General features: G+C 44.8%; 1 protein-coding gene across 1 annotated transcript in view; it reads left to right on the forward strand.

Annotated features, from left to right (window-relative positions):
• The first annotated feature begins 4903 nt into the window (after positions 1-4903).
• Positions 4904-12183, forward strand: part of LOC129330977 (BPI fold-containing family B member 1-like) — a 29098-nt gene continuing 21818 nt past the window's right edge. The window contains exons 1-4 of the mRNA XM_054981278.1: positions 4904-4977; positions 7959-8085; positions 9018-9186; positions 11167-11274. Coding sequence (XP_054837253.1) covers positions 7974-8085; positions 9018-9186; positions 11167-11274 — 389 coding nt within the window. The 5' untranslated portion in view covers positions 4904-4977; positions 7959-7973. The remainder of the gene's footprint in view (positions 4978-7958; positions 8086-9017; positions 9187-11166; positions 11275-12183) is intronic.

A 12183-nucleotide genomic window follows, 5' to 3' on the forward strand; every position in this document is an offset into this window, starting at 1 on the left:
TAACAGGGTGGAAACGCTGGAAAAACAATCTTACAGCAAACGGGGTAGCGCCCAAACAGTCTGGCACGTAGGGAAGAGAAATCAGAGAAACTGCCCAGAGAAATGGGCTGTATCAAGGAAGCCAAAAATGTCTTTATAGAAAGAAAGTTTATTACAGAAAAAAGAGGAAATGCTTAGTGGACTCAAAAGGGGTAGGAGGAGGACCAAATACAAAAGCACATTATCACACAGCACACTGTCTATCAAATAAAACAATAATGTTGCGCTAACTCAGCTAGGCACACTTTACCTAAGTTGTAGAAGATTCCTCAGAGCATATGCAGAGTTCCTTGTAGTACCAAGATAGTGGAGGAGCCCTTAACCCCTTGCCCACCAGTCTTGGGGTGTCCAGATGTTCCAAAGTGGGGACAAAGAAAAGCCCAGAGCTCCCAAATATTTATGGGCAATGGAGTCTGATCTAGACCAGCCTCCTTGGTGAAATTGACTAGCAAATCTAACCAATCCCAAGCAAAACTCCCATCTCTGATGTCAGAGACTATTCCCACCAATCAGAGAATTATTGCAGAATGGCCCCACCATTTCAATAGTTCTGCACTAACATGATGTAAAAGGGAGTCTGGCCCAAACTGGTTGCCCTTTGTCAAAAAAAGGATTAAGTAGGCCAGGTAGCCCTAATGTAGAATGGAGCATAAAGCATTAATCTTGTATAAGCGCTAAGGGTCCAAGAATCCAGACACTATAATAAATAACAACAACAACATTCGATTAATATATCACCCTTCAGGACAACTTAATGCCCACTCAGAGTGGTTTACAAAGTATGTTATTATTATCTCCACAACAACAATCACCCTGTGAGGTGGGTGGGGCTGAGAGAGCTCTGAGAGAGCTCTCAGCTGGCTTCAAGTGGAGGAGTGGGGAATCGAACCTGGTTCTCCAGATTAGAGTAGACATGGGCATGAACAGAAAAAAACCCGAACATGGTGTTCGTTGTTCGTTGCCATCCATGAACAACGAACAACGAACACTGATGAACATGATCCTGTCATGAACATATTCATTGTTCGTTGTTTGTGGGGGCCAGCAGGCTCTCCTCCAGCCATCAAGATCCCTACCGCACCACTCCCAGAAACCCAACCTGAGCAGGCAGCAGGAAAGGTACCAATAATAAATAATAGCTTGGCCCCAGAGCCTGGCAGCAGCCCTGGAATTTGAAGGGATAGATCCCTATCCCACCACACACAAACAATTCAAGCTCCAATGCACTCTCCCTGTCTCTCTCTCAAAATGCCAACAGCAACTGTCTCTCTCTCACTGTCTGCAAAACCAGAGCTGGGAGCCCCCCTCTCCCCTGCTCTTTGCTTCTTTGTAACAAATTTGGAGCTCCACACTTGGAAAGAAGACCTGCCTATCAAGCTACATTGGGCTTAGATTGGGGTTTCCAGGGCAACAGCAGGAGTTCAGACAGAGTTCAGGCAGTCCCTGCCTCCGGCTGCCAAGGGAATTGATTGCAGGTGCCAGACTGTCTGGCTTGACGAACAGCAATGAACAGCAACGAAGGAGGCTTGCAACGAACACCTGTCCGTTTAGAATGGGGCCTCACGAACAGCTTGTTCGCGAACAGCTGATTGGGCTGTTTGTGGCTTTTTTTAGTTCGTATTGCTGTTCGTGCCCATCTCTAGATTAGCGTCCCATGCTCTTAACCACTACACCAAATTGGGTCTCTAGGTGGCAGTCTTGAGCCCTATGGAATCTTAGGGTTCTGTCATACCCCCAAAACTGTTTTGTTAAATACCTTTTGTTGAACTTGTTTTCCTGGCCACAAAGTTCTTGGACACAAACTGAGGTTCTTAATTGTATTTTACGTAGCTCGGACAGCTAATGGTGGAGACGTGACCTACTCATCATCATAAGCATATTCAGTCTATAGACTGAGCACATTTTTATCCTGCTGTCCTTCCAAAAAGCTCAGGATGCTGTGCCTGGTTCTCCTTTTCCAACTGTAGCCTGATAACATATGAAGCAGGGTAGAATGAAAGAGAACAGCCGGCCTGGGGTCATCCATTAAATTTGAGGGCCGTGGGGTGGGGGGGGGCTGAACTCAGGTGTCTTATACCCTCATCTTGACATGCTACCATTGAACTGCAGTGCCTCTCTAGGTAGTCTGCCCAGATTGAGAAGGAAGACCCTCCTACAAGCATGCAAACTGGAGTCACGTTAAAAAGGGCTTTTATATATATTTCAAATGCACCATTTGCAAATATAGAGAGAGCTCTGGATTATATTAATTCCTCAATAGATTTCCAGAGGAAAACACTGATTTTCTTTCCATGAATCTGATGATATTTCATAATTGTAGAAAGTCCAATAGCACCTTCAAGACTAACCAACTTTATTGTGGCATAAGCTTTTGAAAACCACAGCTCTCTTTGTCAGATCCATTGTCAGCTTTCGAGAGCCACCGCTCTCTTCATCAGATGCATTGTCAGCTTTTGAGAGCCACCACTCTCTTCGTCAGATGCATTGTTAGCTTCAGAGAGCCACTGCTCTCTTCGTCAGATGCATTGTCAGCTTTCGAGAGACACTGCTCTCTTTGTCAGATGCATCTGACGATGCATCTGATGAAGAGAGCAGTGGCTCTCAAAAGCTTATGCTACAATAAAGTTAGTTAGTCTTAAAGATGAGATGAGAAGGGGGGGAGTCATGTGGTCAGAGGGGAAGATTGAGTATTTGCTCTAGGGACGAAACTGATTAGTTGAAATCTCTAGGAGGGGCAAGCAGCATTCATAGGCATTGGCTAAGTAGAGTTAAAGTCATGGCTGGCTACCCAGGACAGAAACTTAATGATGGTGCTCCAGGGCCACGAGGAAGGGCCGTGACTCAATGGTGGAGCATCCACTTGGCACGCAGAAGGTCCCAGATTCAATCTCCAATTAAAGAATCTAGCCGTAGGTGATGCAAAAGACCTCTGCCCAATACCCTGAAAAGCCACTGCCAGGCTGAGCAGGCAATACTGACTGTGATGTTCAGTTGGTATACTCAGTATAAGGCAGTTCCAGGTGTTCAAGGCTTGGTTGGCAGTTTATTGCCCCTGAACTCCTTTTAATCCAAAAATGGGGGAGAAACTCTTGCGGCCGTTTCCCCTTGTTCTGTGCTTCAGAGGTAGAGCATCACTCATTTGCGTGGAAGAGATCTTTTATGCAGCACTGCTTTCCTCCTGCCTCCCATGAAATGCAAGAATCTATCTCCGTTATACTGAACAAGACTATACTGTAGCAGTGGAAAAGAGCAAGAGTCCAGTAGCTCCTGCAAGACTAACAGAATTTGTGGTAAGGTATGAGCTTTTGTGAGTCACAGCTCACTTCTTCAGGTTCAGCTAGAATGTGAGTCCATCTGTCCTTATATTTTGGAGAGTGCTGAATTACAACTGATATCGAAGCTCAGGGCAGTGCACCCACTTGGATTGAATCGAGACCTGGGCTTCCTCTCTCATTACCAATGCTGATTTCTCCACACCCACCACCCCTCTGCATACCCCACTTTATCCTATCATGACTGCTATTGTCATTCACTGGCTATTGTCATTCTGCGTCTGAAATCACTCCACTCCCCAAGATATAAGGACAGATGGACTCACATTATAGCTGTATCTGAAGAGGTGAGCTGTGGCTCACGAAAGCTCCTACCCAGTAGCACCCTCTAGGTGCAACTGGACTCTTGCTCTTTTCTACTGCTACAGACTAACACAGCTACCCATCTTGATCTAAGATGATCTGATCATTTTTAGTATTTATGAATGGAAAGCATGAGGACTTACTTAAATGATACTACTCATTTAACCTGTAGGTTCTGATTAGTGCCACACTAGAAGCCACATAAACCACAATGAAAAAAAACCCTATATATTGTCAAAGGCTTTCACGGCCAGAGAACGATGGTTGTTGTGGATTTTCCGGGCTGTATCGCTGTGGTCTTGGCATTGTAGTTCCTGACGTTTCGCCAGCATCTGTGACTGGCATCTTCAGAGGTGTAGCACCGAAAGACAGAGATCTCTCAGTGTCAAACTGTGGAGAAGATGTTAGCAGGTAATGAGCTTTTGTGAGTCACAGTCAATTACCTGCTACCTGCTAATTAGCAGTCAATTACCTGCTAACATCTTCTCCACAGTTTGACACTGAGAGATCTCTGTCTTTCGGTGCTACACCTCTGAAGATGCCAGTCACAGCTGCTGGCGAAACGTCAGGAACTACAATGCCAAGACCACGGCAATACAGCCCGGAAAATCCACAACAACCATCCAAAAAACCCCTCATCGAATCATTTTCTGCTTGCTATAACATACGAAAAGAATTTCGCAACAGCCGAAATAACATCCAGATCCACCCTGGTTAGAAGCCTCCCTAGTTTTTCTCCCAACCTGACATCCTAAAAGCATAATTGAACAACAGGACATATTTTGTGGCCTTTTCATGCATCGGTCATAGGTCAATGTGGATCTCAAGCCTCACCAAACATGCTCCCCCGGTTCTGTTCCTGGGCCACCCACAGTTTGAGAACTCTGAGAGGCAGAAATGGCAAAGCAGCTAGCCAGAGTTGCCATCCAGTTGAGTCCTTTTGCCCACCAAATGACAATGGGGCTGAGATTCCACACGTGTGGACTCACGTCGACCTGTGCCAAAAGGGGCTTTGTCTCATATTCATGGTCGACTTCAGCTAAGCCCTCGACAAAAGCATCCTGGTGACAGAAGAACCCAAAGCAAAGAGACCTGGTTCGGCACAGGCTTTTGAACTCAAAGCTGCCCAGCCTGCAGATCAATATTTGTTTATTTGGGAGGCTTCTATATACAAATATTTGCTTATTAATGCAATTACATCTGCGTGAGGGCCTCCTTAGTTTTTCCTCCTCGTAGGGGTATATAAAATCAACCCAGTTTTCACGAGCAGGTGGAGGACAAGTTGACTTTGCACACAAGCTCGGTAAGTGAGATGCAATTCTGGAGGCTGTGCCGGAATGTCTCCATTTAGTTCTGTTTCTAATGCGCATTGTCAATTTTTTGTGCAAAGGCTGAGTGGCATTTATCTGGGCGAGCATTTTTGGTAGAAAAGGACATCTCAAGGGCCTAACTCTAACTCTAACTCTAACCCTTGTTATTTAACGGTGGGTGTGACATTCATGAACTGAATAAATACTAGCATCTGCGCTTCAGATATTCCTGATGGTAGTGGTAGAAGAATGCCTCTTCTTCAGTTTGTTATTTTGCCACCATAAACACTTATTTTTCCCTTGTTAAATGTTTAATAGGTTTTCTGTGAGACTACATTTATTGGTCCGAACAACACTCTGTTCTCTTCCTACTGTCATGGTCATTTTAACAATTGTCATAATTAGTATTTTATTGTATCAGGTTTGATTCTGCTGGTAAATCAGATTATGAGTTCCTTCTGTGAGCAAAACAGCAGTTAACATATAACCATAATATATAAAAGAGTAAGAAATTATTAACATTAGCATGTTTAGATTTTCATAATGCAATGAGAGGTTAATTGGCGGATTTTACTTAAATCTAAAACAGTGCTTTGAGATGTAAGAAAAGTATACATTTGTGGCTTACATGTTATTGAATCATGGGAACTGGAATATCTTTTCATATATATTGAGATTATGCTGCATCATTTAAATTTGAGTCTGAAATGCTGCTGTTGTTGTTGTTGTTACTAGTCTACCTTTCTCACTGAGACCTGAGACAGATTACACAGTGTGAATACAATATAATCAACAGCTAGAATATTCACTGAGCAAAATACAATATGCTCCACAGTTTAGAGAGATACAGCAGGTTATAGTAACAGAAAATTTGAAAGCAAGTCTAAAGCCAAAATACAAATTGTTTCTGAAACAAAATGTAACTAATTTCCAGGGCATCTATTAGCAATGTGGAAACTATCCAATAGGAGCATATCTACATCAGCAGACAGTACCCAATAGCATAGTCTATAGTCCCTGTCCTTACCAAGGCATTTCTCTGGGCTATTTCTTATGACACAGCCCTATAATCTGAGTAGAAAGCCCTTTGGAATAAATTCAGTTTTGCATAGTTTGCAGAAAGCTTAATTTATGCTTTGAAGGAGATTGCTTTGTAACCTATATGCATATGCAGGGATTCCGTATGGTTTGATGATCTAGCATTAGCCAAGGAGAGATTTCTAGAAGTTCTTCATATTTGTAAGATTTGGATCCAGTAGCACCTTAAAGGAGAGGGAAGGCAGCTCGGTGTAGCCCGATCTCATCAGATCAGAAGCTAAGCAGAGTCCGTACTTGGATTGGAGACTACCAAGGAAGACTCTGTAGAGGAAGGCAGTGGCAAACCACCTCTGCTTCTCCCTTGCCTTGAAAACCCCACTAAGATCACCATAAGTTCTGATTTGGCAGCACTTTACACACACACAGCACTTTAAAGACCAACTAGATTTCCAGGGTATGAACTTTTGAGAGTCAGAGCTCCCTTCGTCAAATATGTCCTTATGAAAGGAGTTCTGACTCTCGAAAACTCATACCCTGGAAATCTAGCTGGTCTTTAAAGTGCTACTGAGCCCAAATCTTGCTTTTCTACTACAGACCAAGACCGCTACCCTCCTGAAACTATCTTCAAATTTGCCAGGATATATGCTCCCACTAAAGTTTCATCATAAAATGTTCTGAAATATTATTTCACAAATTTCAAAATGAAGTAAAATTTCAGAATAGAAATCTGACTTCAAGAGGCAATGTTAAGAATTGTAGTGCACAGCTCAGCCCAGGGTTTGGTAAGATACATTTAGCATTACTGAAATCAATGAGCTTAAGAGAGATAAACTCTTGGCTGGGTCTCACACTGACAACTGGTGGGCAAATTAACTCTCAGTGTGTACAATCAAGTTGCTAAACTCAGGTATTTTCCACATGGTCAATTTATGGCATTTCAGATTCCGTTCTGCATCTTTTGATGTCCGGATTTCCGCAGGAAAGGAGTTTTGAAATGCAGAATTGAACTTTCCCTGGCTTTTCCCTGGCTTTCTCCCCTGTGCACATATGGCAACTTTTTAAACATCCTCTGTTAAATCGCCATTAATCCATTTGGACTTGATCCCCCCCTCCCTCAAGCAACAACATCAATAAGTAAAATCAAAAAGAGTCCAGTAGCACCTTTAAGACTAACCAATTTTATTGTAGCATAAGCTTTCGAGAATCAAGTTCTCTTCTATATCTGACCAGTCTCTGTATCAGGCATCTGACGAAGAGAACTTGATTCTCGAAAGCTTATGCTACAATAAAATTGGTTAGTCTTAAAGGTGCTACTGGGCGCTTTTTGATTTTACTACCACAGACTAACACGGCTAACTCCTCTGCATCTAACATCAATAAGTGGCAATGATAAAGAGAACATTCAGAGTTGGGAGATATACAGTAGACTTCTTAACAAGTGAATTTAAGGGAGAAGGAGAATTTGAAGTAAACGTGCTTCTCCCTACCAATAATTTCATCTCTGCTTCTGAAAAGGCTGCAGGTATTTGGTTTCTTTGGTCAGTACAGAAGCAAGATACTCCTGTAGAACGCCTTCATTTTTTTAAAAAAATAACTGGCAGGCAGTTTTTTCTCCCAGTCCTACGCAGCTAAACGCCCGAGGAGGAGATATGAGGACAGTGATGCTATTTTCAAGAGTGAATGGGACAGTCTGCTTGAATTCCCACACATGTTCCGAACCTTTTGGGTCCCACTTGCAGAACCAGAGCTTCCCCCAGTCCTGGCTTCGTCTATTCATCTCCTCGGTTCAATGGCGTCTCCCTTCCTCGCTTTGCAGGTTGGACAAGCGAGGCTGCAGTTTGGCCTGCCTCAGCCGTTGCGCCCTCCCTAACGTTTCTAGCTGTCTTCTTCCAGGGCTTTTCTATTTATGAAACTGACTGAGAATATTTTGCAACAGAACTAAGGACTGGAGATGCTTCCCTTTCTGTGCCTCGTCATCCTCTGCGGTGTGCTGACCCAGAATGCCCAAGGATATGACAACCCTCTAGCCATCGCGAGCTTGAGCCCTCAACTGCTGCAACAGTGTAAGTCCAGAGTGGGCCCAATTGGCATGGGAGAATTTAGGGGGCGACAAGAGGCCAATCTCTTCCAGGCCTGCCTCCAGGACAATTGACGTAGAGCAATAAATGACTAATACCCAGTTATGTGGAAAAAGAGCAAGAGTCCAGTAGCACCTATAAGACTAACAAACATTTGTTAGTCTTATAGGTGCTACTGCTCTTTTCCACTGCTACAGAGAGACTATCACGGCTACCCGTCTTGAGCTATCCAATTATGTGTGTGGGTACAGCCATCAAGTTCTAGAGCTGGAAGGATCCTTAGAGGACAGCTAGCCCAACCGCCTGCTCAGAGCAGGAAATGGAAAAACTAGACCAGCAACTAACGACATCTCTGCTTGTGAAACTGCAGCACCCTCCTGGGTAATCAATTTCATTGTCAAACTGCTCTTATGGTTCAACTGACATCTCCCCTCTTGGAACTTCGTCCCACGGGATCTAGCCCTCGAGAGCAGCAGAGAACAAGCCTTCGCCCTCTTCCATAGGACATCCTTTCAGGTGTTTGAAGAGCACAAAAGTCCTTCCCTTCAGCCTCATCTTCTCCAGGTGGAACATGCCCAGTTCCTTCAGCCTCAACTCATAGGACTTATTTTCCAGATCCTCTTTGACCATCTTCTTTGTCCTCCTGTAGGAAATATGAAAAGGCAAGTCAATAGAAGAAACAGTGACCTGGCAATGGGTTGACAAGTAGTTTCCAGCAGTCCTCCGTTGCCAGGCTATAAACGGGTTGAGTTGCTCTGCAGAAAGTCTCCAGCTATCTTACACCATGTCCAGCTACAAGCCCTAAAACCTGTTTCTGTCAAATAGGAGGGTGGTCCTCTGCCTGAATGGCTGCAAAATAATCCTACAACCCCCCCTGGGAGCAACTTCTAACTCTGCCCTTTGCTCTTTGGTTTCAGTGATTTCGCACCGGATGAACACTCAAGAACTGAAGGATCGCCTCCAAGGCTTGCCCCTTGAAGACGTGATAAAAAAGGGTGCCAGAGAAGGCAACAGAGGGGGAGGTTTTCTCTCAGGGATTCCTCTCCTGGGGGGATTGTTAAACAACGTGATTGGCAACATCTTAGGGTGAGTACAACCATGTACATCAAGCCCTGAGGGGGGCAAGTTATGTACAAAATGTTAACTCTGTACTGAGAACGATGGTTGTTGTGGATTTTCCAGGCTGTATTGCCGTGGTCTTGGCACTGTAGTTCCGGCATCTTCAGAGGTGTAGCACCGAAAGACAGGGATTTCTCAGTGTCAAACTGTGGAGGAGATGTTTGCAGGTGATTTATATCTACTCAGAAAGGTGGGTTGGGTTGGGTCATCCTGAGCATGGTTTCCAGTTCTGAAAAACACCAGGCTAACAAAACACTCTATACCCGACAATAGCCCTGCAGAGAAGATTAGCACATCAAACACCAATCCATATGCAAACGAACCTCCTCAGGATACAGTGAAGCATTAGCACTCCATTAGCATTCCACACCCTGGGAAACCCTCACAGGATGACCCAACCCAACCCACCTTTCTGAGTAGATATATATCCCCTGCAAACATCTCCTCCACAGTTTGACACTGAGAGATCCCTGTGTTTCGGTGCTACACCTCTGAAGATGCCAGTCACAGCTGCTGGCAAAATGTCAGGAACTACAATGCCAAGACCACGGCGATACAGCCCAGAAAACCCACAACAACCATCGTTCTCCGGCCGTGAAAGCCTTCAACAATATATCTGTACTGAGATCCCATATGTGCAAAGGGCCCCCTATTAATTCCAAAGGAGGGGAGAAATGGGAGTGTGTGAGCCTTAAGACCAGGTGAAGGCCAGAGTTAATCGATGAAGAAGAAGGGGGAGGGGGCACACCAAGGCAAAATGAAGAAAAACAGTGAATGGGCTGATATTGCTCACACCTCTTGGAGCCCGAAGAAGACTCTGGGCACATGGTTGCCTGCTCGTCTCCTTCCCAGCTTTAAGCCATGAGAGTGAATGCTCATGAAGCTGCCTCACACTGAATTGGTCCATCAAGGTCCGTATTGTCTACTCAGTCTGGCTCTCCAAGCTCTCAGGCCGAGGTTTTTCACATCACCTGCTACCTAATCCCTTTTAACTGGATATGCCGGGTTTTGAACCTGGGGCCTTCTGTATGCCAAACAGAGGCTCTACCAATGAGCCATGGCCCCTCCCCTAAGGCCTAGTAGGGATGATTTAAAAATCTGATTAGATCCAATTTTGCAATTGAAATGCAGTCAAGATGTGATCTTGGCACTTAATTCTCTGCATGCCTGAATCAGATACTGTTTTCCCTGGATTCTGCAGTCTGTGCAGAAATTAGGGGGGAAATGGAACAAATTGATGGAAGATCTTCTGACTGAATCCCCAGGAGGTGAGAAGGATCAATCTCTAAATGGGACAGAATTGTAGGAATTTGCTTGTCACTACCATTTGCTTTCATTACTCTCAAATACAGAGCCCCTTACATAGAGCCCGCACCCTCGGGAGCATGTGTACACCAATATGCACTGGGGTAAAAGTCATGCCCTTCTCTCCTGGGAGTAGCTGCTTGGGATAATTCCGTGCTTGCAATGGGGATGTTGCCTTGGTGCAGGGTTTGAGCTGCCAGTGGCCCAGTGGTCAACCTGAGCAGCCACGCCCGAGTGATGATGTGGAAGATGGGCTGAGACCGTGAGCAGGAGGCTATGAGAATGCCGAGATCCCTGCATGGGAACTCTGGATTAAGGCTTCATAATAACCAGTGTGTGTGGTTTTAGCCTCTTGCTTATAGCAATTAAGTACTGAGAAATGCACAAGGAACTTCTCAGGTTAAGGATGAGAAATGGGATATTTCTGGAGCATCCCCATCATTGAGTATGTGGCTTTCTTTCTTTCTTTCTTTCTTTCTTTCTTTCTTTCTTTCTTTCTTTCTTTCTTTCTTTCTTTCTTTCTTTCTTTCTTTCTTTCTTTCTTTCTTTCTTTCTTCCTTCCTTCCTTCCTTCCTTCCTTCCTTCCTTCCGTCTGTCCGTCCGTCCGTCCGTCCGTCCATCTGTCTTTTCTTGGGAACACAGGGTGAAGATCAACAACGTGGAGCTTCTCAAACTTAACATCGGATTTGATGAGAGAGAAGCGAAGATTATTGTGACCATCCCGGCCGATATAGAGCTCGAGTTGAAGCTGTGAGTGGCTTTCCGTTATTCTTCAAAGGGGCTTGCAGGTCCCTGAGGGTGAGAGAGAAATGGAGTGAGGGGAGGGATGCAACATAGATCTGTGAGATCTCAGGCAGAAAGATTTCCAGGGCCTGGGCCTGATACCTTGGAGAACCACAGCAGGGTTTGAGTACTGCAGAAGGGAGCTCTGACTCTCGAAAGCTTGCACGCTAAAAATCTTGTTGGTCTCTGAGGTGTTGCTCGACTCCAGTCCTGCTGTTCTGCTGCAAACCAACACAGCTCCCCACCTAACTATCCCCTTGGAGAACCACAGCTAGTCATAGTGGTAGATAACTTGGAGTAACCCACTACAAACTTTAGTCCACACATGCCACAGGAATCCCTTGCTTTGTCAACATTTCATTGTCTGGGATTTGGGGATTTGCAGCTAATTATCTGAATCCCCTCTGTCTGAAAAAGTAATTTGGATACGTAGCTTGCTCGAAACATGGGTCCGTCTAAACTGGTGGTGGATCTCCAAGGACTTAAACAGAGATCTTTCTGCATCTAGCAACCTCTTGCTTAAAAGGTGCACAGTTCTTCCAGAGGGCAAGAAAAAAGGCTCCTGCCCCTGGCAGCTTACAATCTAGAACTGGAGACAAAGGGAGATGTATGCTGGACTAAATGGAGGATGAATTCATCTAGCATGTTTTTTTCCCTGTCCTTCTTCCACCTCAGCCAATCCATTCCCTATTTTTACAACAACCCCATGAGGTGGGTTAGATTGAGAAACTCAGATCAGCCCAAATTCATTCAGGGAAGAGCGGAATTTGAACTGGGATCTGCCATACGGCATTATTTCCAGGAAAGAGTGCTCAGCTTGAGGAGGGAACAGGGACTAAAGCGGAGGCAGTGTTGAGGAGGGTTTTGAAGCAAGTG

Source organism: Eublepharis macularius, chromosome 5, assembly GCF_028583425.1.
Source record: "Eublepharis macularius isolate TG4126 chromosome 5, MPM_Emac_v1.0, whole genome shotgun sequence".
Lineage (NCBI taxonomy): Eukaryota > Metazoa > Chordata > Lepidosauria > Squamata > Eublepharidae > Eublepharis > Eublepharis macularius.